The following is a 12,078-nucleotide window of genomic DNA, read 5'->3' as shown; positions in this document are numbered from 1 at the left end:
TGCAAGGTTGTAAATTAGCATCGATAACGAGTCAAATGACAGTTTGACCGTGTTGGGAAGTCGATAAAGGGTATAAGCCAATCGCGATTCCGATGGTCGACCAAAAGTCCGAGACCAAGTTTCCAACAACCGTGATCCACATCGAACTTGCGCCATGAACACCGTTACGATTGTCTTACTGTTGTCGATGTGCTTTTGTGCACTGTGTTGGGCTACTCCTGCTGTTTCTTCTCTCGATCAAGGTAAAAATCAATTGCGATCGATCGATCGACTTGCGATGACACAATCTTGCGCCATTGAATATCTTATCATTACCGAAACTTTATAAGTCGGTAGCTACAAGATATTAGTATTAATAAATTCCCTATTACTATTGTAATAGTATGTCTGACAATGAAATATTAAAGGCAAAGTTTACGAGTTATCCTGTCATCTATCACATTACGAATTAAATAGAAGAACTATTGCGAATACATTTTTTTCTCTGTTTAAGGTCATTAACAACTACATACTTACATTGATAGACTTCTTTATTCATTCGTTTATTTATTCTATCTTATCAATCTTAATTCATATTCACGCCTGTTACTCGGCACCCAGCTTTTCAACGTTGACGCTTTTAAAATTGACTTTCAATTTTCTGATTCTACCGCTGGAATACCTGCTCTTGTAAATAAATTTATCCATCGATCGTTTTGACTTGTTTTCTGCTCCTATTGATAATTGCAGATAATCTTTAATATATAATATATAATAATTAATCCTCGATGCAATTATTTATATAAATACCGGTGTGAAATCGTAAAATTGTGAAAGAGAATTTCGTAATCCTGCATATAGTTTGTCTATTTACTAATACTAGGTATGTTGATAAATTGACAAGTTACAAGACTCGATATTGCGTCACAGATGTGTGTTACGTTACATCTATAAATTATAGACTTCTCTTTTACAATTTCCCAACCTTTTATCATATAGCTTGTAACTGTCGTTAACTTTACTCGTAAACTTTCCTTTTTCATTGATAACAAACTTATCATTCTTATTCATGGTTTACGAATACCGGTAGCTTGCAACTGCTGTGACTAGAATTTTGCTAATAACGTTAATATGAATCTTCGATTGCGCAAGAGGCACGTGTTCAAGGGTAGTCCAATTTTATTAACGGGATTACGTTCCAGTAGGACTTGTCCCGAGCAACGAGGTTGCTACAAAGTTGCAGCGCATCACGCGGCAGACCACTCAACCCAACTTACTCGAAAAAGTCGCATCGGCACTTGTTAGTGTTCCGACCAACCTGATAACCGACATTATAAACTTTATCCTTTCGATCATCAACAGGATCAAATCAACGCTTCTCACGTGGATCGATAACATTGAAAATTCTTTAGAACTGTTCAATAACAATCAGAATCCTAATCGGAGACGACGAAGATCAAATGTATCAAACAGCCTATCAGATTTAATAAGTGATTTGCCGAACTTGCTACATTTACCGATGAGCTATATCCAACAAGTGACAAGCTCGGTCGGTGATTCTGTTGGTGGACAAGTCGTAAATGTCTTGAAAACTATAGCAAAATTGATATGGGACTTTATAACGACGCTACTATTACCCTGGCTCCACGATGTGCTCGACAAAGTCAAGCAGTCAAATATTTTGCCAACCTTTATAAACGAGGCGATTGGAAATGCCGATTCTGTTTATTCCCTGTTACGTCTGTTCGCTGATATCACCTCGAGGAGTTTATGAGTCTCACGTGGCATCGTGATATAATTTTGGCTCGAGAGGCTGGTCGAAATTATTTTCTTGATTTTAACGCTAGAGCCGTCAAAGAAGTCATAATGTTTGGTATTTAAAACTTTCTGTTTCTACTTTTATCTCTTCCTTTTTTCTTTTTGTTTGTTAGATGTTGGTATCTAATGGTGTTTAATTTTATCGAGACAAAAATATGAAACTGTATGAGTAAGTGTACTTATTTCGTTTGTCACGTTGATTTAATCTGGGTTAACTGTTGTGTAATATTTAGATACATATTAAAGATTGATAATATGCTCTAGTGTGAGGAGAAAAAATATAAAATTCCGGGCGCAAGACGTGTAAGAGAAGAAACTTTTAAAACAATTTATTATTATTATTTATTTCATGATAATGTTTTTGTATGGGAATTTTTAATTTGTGTGTTAATATGCGTGTAAACGTTCTCCATCAACTTTTCTAACGTGGTATATCAAATAAATTAAAGGAGGAAAAGACAGTGATGACCTGAATAACAGACGTATGTTCGAGAACTGTTTCTTGATAATCAATGCGGACAGATCAATTTATTAATTCTTATAATAGAGTTTATATGTATAATAAAGTGAGTGGCAACAAATTTTTAGCCGCTGTTATTACACTTCGTTTGGAAAGATCGAAAAAAGATAAAAATTCCTAAAAGTTCTTATAAATGTTACATTCCACGTTGTGAAATATATATTTAATCTTCTACCTAGCATAATTTATATACCCTTGTTTTTCCTCTTATCAGTCATTGCGCTTCTTTCACCATCTTTATCTTTCTTGTTTTACGATCGTCTTGCGAAAACGCTTGCAACCAGAACAGCAACGAGTGTAAAGAATAACAAGAGAAATCTTCTCCATTGTTAAGGAGTGCGGGTGCAAGATACGTTCGCCAATTACTTGCCTATACAATTACCAGTAAAATCGGTCCTAAAAATGCAATGCGGGACATTTGGAATGCAATCGATTCTTTCGCCATTCTCTTTATTTTTTTTCCTTTTTTGCTATTTTCTTGGAAGCAGATATTAGTTACCTAGACTTTAAACTTTCACAATGATTAGATGATATATTCGTCCCGATATTTCGTGAACATTCTAAATCGCTTTTTCCGTGGGGCTGATAATGTTGAGACAAAACGCAACGTGCTAACAGTAGATGTCAGTCTCTTTTCGCGACGTATCGGTTCATTGATCGTTCGTCACGAGACTCAGTTAGGGATTAAACCGCGTATTCCAGGAAAAGCAGAATGACGCGAGTAAACAACGAAACCGAACGTGCAAAATCACTGTTACGTAAGTCGAAGGACACCTCTAATCATGCATCGCGTCATCGTACTATTCGCCGCGACTCGCCTCTTCCCCGCAACTCTTTGCTACTCGTACACGAAGTGCGAAAACCATGAAATCGTCAGTGAAATCCACACTATCTAACATCAGCTTCATCTTTGAACGTTCAACATCATAGTGTTCTCCATTCACCGGAAATGAGCAAATTTTATTCAACATACAATAACCGTCTGTCGATAGCTCACTGCCGCTTAGTCGGTTTCGCGTATTCTATTTATAAAATTCGTTAAGTCGTAAGCTTTTGAGTCATAGAATTTCCATAACCTCGCGTATACAACTAATTACACGCGAATTGCCCACGGTATGTGGTGGAGCGATAAGCACCGATGCACCGGGATGCGCCGCGTCGCGACCAAGCCTTTATCGTTGATGACCGTAAGCGTCCGTGAACGCGCCCGCCCATCCGAAGTCACGTTTCAACGCCGACCACGGCCGTTAATTCGCACATCTGGTTCGCCAAATCGCATGTCAAATCCACGCAAGACACATAAGAATTATATGATTAGAAATCTATGTACAGATGGATTGTGTGTTTAGTCAGCGTGATGAAAAATAAGAGTATAGTATTTTATAGTTTATATAATATCGTATCAAATTGTATTAGTGGAAGCTCGTTTTAACGACACTCGATTCGCGTGTCTTACAATCCATCAAACATCCGTTTACGAGTTTACATGTTATCGCGTTACAACACACCGCGATTATTCGTTTGTGGACCATCGCGAGCGCGCGGGCGGACGTGCACACGCTCGTTCCTATTCGTTTCTCGCCACAATGCAGGTGAACGCGTACGCACCTCTACCAGCGTGCATCAGTTGCTCGCGAAATTGCAGTTGAATCGCGTCTTTCCCAAACCGAATCCCTAAACCGACCAGTCGTTCGCAGATATTCGTTCGATGACGATCGTCGCGGCAATGGGTCGTTTACCGCGTTAATCGACTCCGATTCCGCTACTTTGCAGCTTCTTTCGATCATTATCCTCGTTCAGACTGATACAAGTAACTTGCAACTCCTTCGTCTACGTCGCTATCGTTCAGTTGGCTTCAAATATTCTGTCAAATTTCTCTCATATAAATATCCGTAATTTACATGACTCATACTCCATTAAAATTCCATTTATCTGAACTTCTTCCATCGGTTAACGACAAACACGGTCATTAGCGACGGTTATCTGACCTCGTCCAGAAACAAACAGTTTATATGTAATAATTGGAGTTGGCGTAATAGGTGCTCGCAAATTTTCCTCATTACTTATTATTTTTGGTGACGTAGTAGCAGCTTAGCAACGTTTCGATACGTGAATGAATCAACCGGCAAACGTTCACTTAAACGAGCTTCGACTAAAATTTCGTTGCGATAAGTGGAATTCGTCGTTCGAATAAAATAAATGGAACTCTACCATATTAGGATTATGACATGGAAAAGATTTTACCAACGCAATTAGCAAACCGAGAGCTGGTTAAATATCCACTTGAGATCGGATTACTTGCACTCAAGTAACTTAGATTTAAGTAACTTGACGAATCTGAACAAGACTTAACAAGAATCATGACTTACTGCGACTCGTAAGCAATCGAATTTCCCCGGAAAAACTTTTGAATTTTCGTCCCGACTATTTTTTATCCAACTGAACTCAAGGTAGTTACGTAAGCGAAGCTGATACATCGTCGTGTACACGACCGCGTGCGAGGCAACGTTCGCGAAAATCCTTGGCACGATATCCAAGCTCGCGGACCGATCGCACGCCTGCGCTGCTTGCGCCATGCGATCGATAGACGAGCGATAAACATGACGGCGATCGCTCGTCTTCTCGCGGGAATCGTGATATTCGGCATTATCACGAGAACAGGTAAAAATCATCTAAAATTTCGTATGTAGACCGTTTGACCGAATCGCCTGGTTTGCCTCTGGTTTGCAGAGGGCCGCTGTTCGCACAACAGTTGGGAGAAAATCGCTGGCGTTAAACCGGAAACCATCGACGCGCAAACAGTTCTCTTTAGCGCGGTCAACTCAAACGGAATAACGAAGCGTTGCTTCGAAAGGTAGGCGCGAATCTTACCCCTGTCGCTGTATAGTAAAAGTAGAAAGAATCCAAGATGAACTATTTAGAGCATAATTTCTTACGGATCTCTTAGGTTTTTAGTATATATAATACGAATTGATATATCGTGGTAGATATAAAAAATATATAGAGCTTACGGTGTATATTCGTTATGGTTCTCATAGAATGTCTAATATTATATAATAAAATAAAATCGTCAGTTTTATTTTACTCTAGTAAATGTTTATTTAAATATTACATTTTATATGTTCCTATTCTGTGTATTATTTGTTACGAAATATTTTGGCAATTTTTTGTCCGATTGTAAGACAAATTGCCTAGTCCGAAACAAACGTCCATTGATTCGAATGATCCTATCTTCCTCTAAAATCTAAATCAAGTAATAGTATCAACCAGTGAAAATGTCGGAAAAGGTAAACGAAATATGTTTCTTTGACCAACGTCTTCCTTCGAACTTCAGATGCGAACGCGTAAACTGCACCGCGTTTGTGATAGACTTTGGTAGAAGCGTCTGCTACAGCGTGCGAATAGGGGACGACGAACTGGTACCCGAACCGAATTCCATCTTTTACCACCGAGTTTGCGTGAGAGGTAAGTTGAAATCGAACTATTTATATCATTTTTTATTGTTCGCCGAAATTATTTTTGTTTGCCGTCAGTGCCGGCAAGCTGCGCGAGACGAAAACTTTGGCAGGTGGAGAGGAGTCCAGGAGCGGTGTTCATCGATTCCAGCGCATTCCATCTATCTGGTCCGATCACGAGGAATCAATGTTACGAGAAATGCATAGAGACAGGTAAGCCCGCTAGATCGAATCGAGATCGATCGAGTTAACTCGTTTGCGATTTCCTTCCAGGAAGAAGCTGCGAGTCCGCGCAATTTCGGACTTCGAAACCCCTTTCGATCGAGCAAACAGCGTTCGGACGATGTTCTCTCTCGTTGCACGAACGAGGAACCAGACCGAGAGCATACAGGGCGTCCATGTACAGAGACGAGTACCTCAGAGATCAATGTCGAAATCTGTGTGAGTAGCAACTTTTTAGTAACTTGCAGAAACTTGGAAAACCGATCAGTGCCGGTCATAACTGAATCGGACACAATGATCGATAACGAAGAAACTCTGTATTACAGCCAAAGACGAATATTGCTCGTACGCGGAATTCCAAAATGTCTCGTTACCGTACTCTGACGTCGCTTTGATGGACCTTGACGAGAAGCAGGTAAATTCTTGGTTCTTTATATGCTATTCAAAACAATGAATTTATTACATGCATAAATATCTAATCATAGTCATAACCGGCTTATTAATTTATTTTCATGCATATCTTGTCACATTGAAATCTTCCATTACGTGCATAAACATCTCTAAGCATAGGAATGACAGGTCGATCTATCAAACCTATAAGACTTCTCTTCGCTTCTGTTCATTTAGCTCATGCAACAGAGTTGCAGATGATGTTAATCCTCTAATTCTGCTTTGTATGTCTCGTATGTGTTCCTGTTGTTTCGCCTAATTTCGTTCGACGATCAAATCGACGCAGTGCGAGAAAAGATGCGACTCGAGCGTGGATGGTTTTATCTGTCGAGGATACACGTTTGCCAATTCGTCGGGTCAACCACTTTGCCTACTGCACTCGGAAGACACCACCAGTCTAGGAGTTAGCTCGTTGATCGACGCGACGAACGTGGTCTACAGAGAACGAGAACCTTGTTTAGATCGTAAGTGATCTTGTCTTAGATTTAAAATCGAATCATGCGACATGATAGATTTCACGCTTGATGTTTCTCGTGGTCAGTGAAGGTACGGTGCAACAATTCGACGATGACGGTCGAGTTGAAAACGAGCGACCCCTTCTTTGGCCGGCTTTACTCGAACGGATACGCGGATACCTGCGGCGTTCAAGGTACAGGCAGTAATCAAACAATATTGACGTTACCTATTCCACCCGTTGACCAGATTCGCGAAGGTACTCTTCGTTGCGGATTGCACCCTGCCTTCTCCGTAGACGATCAAAATCGGTAAGATATCATAAATGAAATCAATATAGCACAATCGTTAAGTCAGCGAACAATTAGAGTTTACACGGTTCGAATATCGAAACATTAATTGGAGAAAATCTTGAAGGAGTAAGTAGTTCGAGCATCTTTTATAAATTGCAAACTTTCTTTCTGTCTGTCATATTTCTGATTTCTCGGGAAACTATCGTGTCGCAAACTTGCAGTTTGCTTTTTAAAGTTTACCCTGAAGACGTCACAAAACATTAGCGCAAAAAGGTAACTCGTAACTCGATTTTCTGCCAAAGAACCAAAAGCAGTGTAACAAACATGAAAAAAAAAAATGATATTGTCATTCGTAGAACGCGACCGTTGGTTTGGGCAACGATCGTGGTACAATTCAATCCGATCGTTCAACGACTTGGTGATCAAGCAGTCAGGGTTGGATGCTCGTTAAACGATCAAGCACCTCCGCAACCAAAAAACGTCACCGTTCAATCTAGTTTTAGTTTTCTCGATCCAAAGTGAGTATCTATGTCTTCGTTTTTTATCGACCATGTGATACTCGCGATACGCCATTTTCCATTTTCCATTTCCTATATTATTTAGCGCAGGAGTGCCGCCAATCTCTTCAACGATCGTCAACGCGTCCTCGCAGGCACCGATAGTCACCATGAGAATATTAGACGAGAACTCGGCAGTCGCTATGGTCACGCATTTAGGTCAGAAGCTCACTCTGAAGATTCAACTGAGTCCACCAGATGGTAATGAAATGTTTTTACAGTAATCTTCGTTTCCTTATCTTCCTACACGCTCCAAATATAATTAAACTTAAAATAGCTTTTAACCTAATCGTCTCAGTCACAATTCCCTTTATCGCTTTTTGACGCAAAATATTCCAAGTAACGAAAATACGTTTAAAAGATATAGATACGCTCCTCCTAAAAGTGTATGTATATCTTTTCAATACATCGTTGCACATACGAAAAAACTGTACTTGTAGACGTTTTACGTTTTTTTCATCTAACATTCGCTCTAACCCTAACCAGAAAAGAGATATAATCTGTTCCAATAGCAAGAATTATTTTGTACATGTAATTTCCTACAATTTATGGCTTGTAGGTCCTTATGACATTACTGCCGGACACTTAGTAGCGAGCAGCGCTTCCGGCGATGCCTCGTATCTACTACTAGACGAACTCGGATGTCCCACCGATCCAACCACCTTTCCTGCTCTCTCGAAGGATCCAGTCGATGGTCGTTCATTAATCGCAACCTTCACAGCCTTCAAGTTCCCCAATAGTCAACGAGTCCGTTTCAACGTACTCGTCCGATTCTGCTCGGACAAGTGCATACCGGTGAGTTAAATGCACAGTCGCATTTATCACTACGATCCTTTTCTCTCGGTACCCTTGATGGGAAGAATATGGCGATGAATGAAATGAAAACATAAAGGGACAGGACAACATCAATCGATTTAATCGCAACTAAGATCGTATATCTGCATCTTTATTAGTTTAAAAGCGCTACACAGTGAAAATAGCTTAATTTTTAAAAAATTATTAAAATCCTTATAAATTGATATTTAAAATTTCTAGTTACAAGCTTACTTAATAACTCTTACTTAAGATTAAGTTGTAAAAGTAGCATTAGCTCTAAATTTACATTTTATGCTTCTGAAACTCTTCTTATGGATTCTTAAACTACGGTTTCAAAAGTTTCACAAGGTTTTCGTGTTCTTCCAAGCCTATTCGATTTAATATTAATTTAACATCACTGCATACGACCTTTCCTCCAAGAATACATTCACGATCGTCCCGATGATCGATTCATCGTGTGATACATGTTACAGACCAACTGCAACGGCGATAAACCTTCTTATGGAAAAAAGAAACGAGCTAGCGAGTCTTGGAGTACGCAGACAACCTACCACACCGAAACAACACCAACATCCAAGAACGAAACTCCGGACGAGTTATCGCTGGAACTCTCCATAATCGTGCAAAATTCCGTCGCGTCTTCGGCTGATCGTTTATCTTCGAGGGAAAACTCGTCTCCTGATACCGTCCTAATCGCCGGAGGAAGTGAGTTTCGCAAACTTTTGCAATCTCCGAACTAACTCAAAACTTTTCTTTTTATTTCGCGTCCGATTTTGCTCGCGTATTATTTCTGTTCTATCTTGCCCTTAGATTCTGTGGACGGACTGCTCTGCGTCGACGCTAGTCTCGCTTTGAGTTTACTGATCTTCTTGTTGATCGTCCAAATAGCGCTTATCGTTGGCTGTCTATTGACCGTGGCACAATACAGAAGAACAGCCATACGAGCGGAAGAAGACAGAGCCAATATCCTAGCCAGGCATCTCTACGGCATTCATGGAGGAAACTTGGACGTAGCGCGGAGAGTCAGATGGGCTGATCACAATCTTTCCTCCTTATCTCGTGACTGACTCAATCTGATTGCATTGCTCGCATAGCTACATTTCTTCTCCCCTCTCTTTGTCATTGACACGTTTCCAATCGGTTTCTTTACGATGATTGAACGGATGGTAGGAAAGGACATGAGATACAAGGCCACAGAAGTGATTATTTTCAACCAAAACTTGTATTAAAGAAGAAACAACGATGAATAGACAATTACGTAACTACGCGGTAAACTAGTCTTATGTGAGTAATATTCGCGTATCAATATTGTTGATCGGTAATATGCAGTCATTAAGTCATCTATCCTCTTATCTTCGTAGTCCTACATTTTCCGTAGTGTATTAACGTAACATCTGCAACAAAGAACAAACGCGTTTCATTGATAAGTTTTAAATAGACAGAGAATGAGATGGAGACTTACACACGTCCGTAAGTTATAGGATACTTATCAATTTTGAACATAATCTTAATGAATAAGATCGCCGTTACATAGTATAATTCAGTTTTCCTTATAATACACGTTATAATGCATAGGTATCAATGCCATTTTGTAATTACAAAATGACTCTAACGCTCATTAACCGCGTGTATTACGAGGAAAATTAAATTCTCGTTCCAAATGTAATGAGTAGATTGCGGAAGTTTATGCAAAGTGCATACTTTCGTAAAGTGATAAGCAAAGTAAAATGAAACTTCGATAGCAGTATCAATATCTTTCGTCAAATTAAAGCATCTCAAAAATATTTTCTATTTTGCTGTCACATTCCGTATTTAACTTATCTGTCCTGCATGTACTTTGCATACATCTTGAGCATATTTTTCGTATTCATCTACATATTGTAGTTGTCTAAACTTCCGCAATATAGTCGCAAATATTCCGTGACGTATAGACTAATATTCTCTACCTTTTCCACATGCCGATGCGCAGGTTAATTGTCCCGGATTGGAGTACTCAACATCGTCCGAGCCGCATACCGGATTGTATTCGCTCGTCGTCTGAAAATTTGATCACCCCTTCTCATTTAGTGCAACGAATCGCGTTTCACTTTTCAGCTTTTCAACCCATAAGAATAGAGGACAGGATTTTCTATAAGTGTTAGTCGCGTGTGCCCAGACGTACGATGTTCTTAATTCAAATGCTATTCTTCTTCGTTCGATTTAAAATATTTAGTCGTCGTTTCTTCTATACTTCTCTGCTACTTTTGTACAATATAATTTATAACACATTGACTGCGGATGACACTACGTTGATATCATGGTCAAGTAGCTCTTAAAAGCGGAAAATACCACGTCACCGTCGTCAGTACGTGTTAAGGAAACAAAAATTTCAGTCACGCTGAGCAACCCCGTGACGTCAACTCTGCAATTAATGTCTCCAAAGATAAAAGATACGAGAACTGTAGTAAACATCTCAATATATTTTGAAAAATGAAAAAATACTACATAAGAAGTTTCAACTAAGAAGAACAGCATGCCTCTGGATTGTTCTGGTTGAAACATGAGTAACTGGCTTAATGCTTATAGGAAATCTCGCCTTTACACAGCGTCAGGAGTCATGTGTCATTTGGAAGTTCGGCAAGTTATAGACCAAGTTAAACCAGTATGACCGGTATAACGAATAAATAGCCATGACCTTCGACACGTTTTAACAAACCTCCGCGATAAAATAGAAGAAAGGAAGAAAAAGATCGAAAATTTCAAGGACTTTCATGACTCACCGGACACGTAGTCATACACCGGTCCAATTGAGAGTTGGAGGAAGAAACCCTCGTGGTCATCGAAGGTGTTGCAGAACTGGTGGTACTAGCCGCGGTTGCGACATTTCTGCCGTCTGCAGGTCCGTCGAAAACGAATCCGTCCACCGAGAACGTACTGCGTATCGTTTGAATCTCGACTTTTCCACCAGACAGCCCATCGTTCTTTGCACGACAGCAACAGTTAATTAATTCAAGATCCAATTGATAAAACGTATAAAACGTTTTAACGATTAAACGATTTCAATTATCCTTACCTGTGGAAATGCGATCACGCTTCTGCTCGATGCGATAGCTATACACAACATGCATTTCCATCGTTAGAACGTAAATCGATCCTTTATACAAATCTTTACGATCCACTTATTTCGCGAGACATACTCACCTAACACTAGACAAAGTTGCCACATTTTGGTTAATCGTGCACCTCCTTTTCTCTTTCGTAAATTTATACTCATACACAAATAAACACACTTTGCGGATTTTTCTCCTTTCTTTCCCGATCTTTATATTCTTGCACGTGTGATTGATGCACCAAGATCGAGAGTTTACTGAATGGAAAGAAGTCGTCCGCGTACTTTTATAGCTGAGTCGAACGAGCCGAAAGATTGAAGACGAATAGTAGCAGTAGTAGCCAACCAGAGAGAACTGTTGATTAATCTTAAAAATCCCCGCGCGAACTACTTAATACATGCAAATACTGGATTTTCCTGTTCGGCC

At 39.7% G+C, this 12,078-nt stretch overlaps 3 protein-coding genes across 4 annotated transcripts; 2 read left to right on the top strand and 1 right to left on the bottom strand.

Moving 5' to 3' along the window:
- Nucleotides 1-6: 6 nt before the first annotated feature.
- On the top strand, nt 7-2,491 carry LOC141445822 (uncharacterized). Of its 2 annotated transcripts, none has more exons than XM_074111894.1 (2): nt 7-242; nt 1,185-2,491. In XM_074111894.1, exons 1-2 carry the CDS (start codon nt 155-157, stop codon nt 1,751-1,753), a joined length of 657 nt encoding a protein of 218 aa, XP_073967995.1. In that variant the 5' UTR covers nt 7-154; the 3' UTR covers nt 1,754-2,491. The 2 variants fall into 2 exon arrangements, with proteins under 2 accessions (XP_073967995.1, XP_073967994.1); XM_074111893.1 differs by having other exon boundaries at nt 1,182-2,491.
- A 1,275-nt stretch (nt 2,492-3,766) lies between these two features.
- Nucleotides 3,767-9,837, top strand: LOC139990455 (uncharacterized). Its single transcript, XM_072009725.1, has 13 exons — nt 3,767-4,978; nt 5,048-5,171; nt 5,652-5,782; nt 5,851-5,985; nt 6,046-6,213; nt 6,321-6,409; nt 6,731-6,908; nt 6,986-7,208; nt 7,547-7,708; nt 7,794-7,948; nt 8,307-8,542; nt 9,037-9,268; nt 9,374-9,837. The coding sequence occupies exons 1-13, from the start codon at nt 4,918-4,920 to the stop codon at nt 9,628-9,630; spliced, it is 2,151 nt and encodes a 716-aa protein (XP_071865826.1). The 5' UTR covers nt 3,767-4,917; the 3' UTR covers nt 9,631-9,837.
- Nucleotides 9,767-11,978, bottom strand: LOC139990511 (uncharacterized). Its single transcript, XM_072009877.1, has 5 exons — nt 11,744-11,978; nt 11,616-11,653; nt 11,323-11,523; nt 10,510-10,600; nt 9,767-9,957 (listed from the first exon to the last, which is right to left on the bottom strand). Exons 1-5 carry the CDS (start codon nt 11,814-11,816, stop codon nt 9,905-9,907), a joined length of 456 nt encoding a protein of 151 aa, XP_071865978.1. The 5' UTR covers nt 11,817-11,978; the 3' UTR covers nt 9,767-9,904.
- Between the last annotated feature and the right edge of the window lie 100 nt (nt 11,979-12,078).

Source organism: Bombus fervidus, chromosome 9 (assembly GCF_041682495.2).
Source record: "Bombus fervidus isolate BK054 chromosome 9, iyBomFerv1, whole genome shotgun sequence".
Lineage (NCBI taxonomy): Eukaryota > Metazoa > Arthropoda > Insecta > Hymenoptera > Apidae > Bombus > Bombus fervidus.
This window is presented reverse-complemented; position numbering and strand designations above follow the sequence as displayed.

What these genes read in the sequence shown, in the direction of transcription:
- LOC141445822 (XM_074111893.1), top strand. Translation starts at nt 155, where the DNA reads ATGAACACCGTTACGATTGTCTTACTGTTGTCGATGTGCTTTTGTGCA. An exon ending in TGTTTCTTCTCTCGATCAAG is followed by an intron (nt 243 to 1,181) that starts GTAAAAATCAAT and finishes ATTACGTTCCAG; the next exon opens with TAGGACTTGTCCCGAGCAAC.
- LOC139990455 (XM_072009725.1), top strand. Translation starts at nt 4,918, where the DNA reads ATGACGGCGATCGCTCGTCTTCTCGCGGGAATCGTGATATTCGGCATT. An exon ending in ACGAAGCGTTGCTTCGAAAG is followed by an intron (nt 5,172 to 5,651) that starts GTAGGCGCGAAT and finishes TTCGAACTTCAG; the next exon opens with ATGCGAACGCGTAAACTGCA. An exon ending in GCTCGGACAAGTGCATACCG is followed by an intron (nt 8,543 to 9,036) that starts GTGAGTTAAATG and finishes TACATGTTACAG; the next exon opens with ACCAACTGCAACGGCGATAA.
- LOC139990511 (XM_072009877.1), bottom strand. Translation starts at nt 11,816, where the DNA reads ATGAGTATAAATTTACGAAAGAGAAAAGGAGGTGCACGATTAACCAAA. An exon ending in GCAACTTTGTCTAGTGTTAG is followed by an intron (nt 11,654 to 11,743) that starts GTGAGTATGTCT and finishes TGTTGTGTATAG; the next exon opens with CTATCGCATCGAGCAGAAGC. An exon ending in GCGTGATCGCATTTCCACAG is followed by an intron (nt 11,524 to 11,615) that starts GTAAGGATAATT and finishes TGTCGTGCAAAG; the next exon opens with AACGATGGGCTGTCTGGTGG.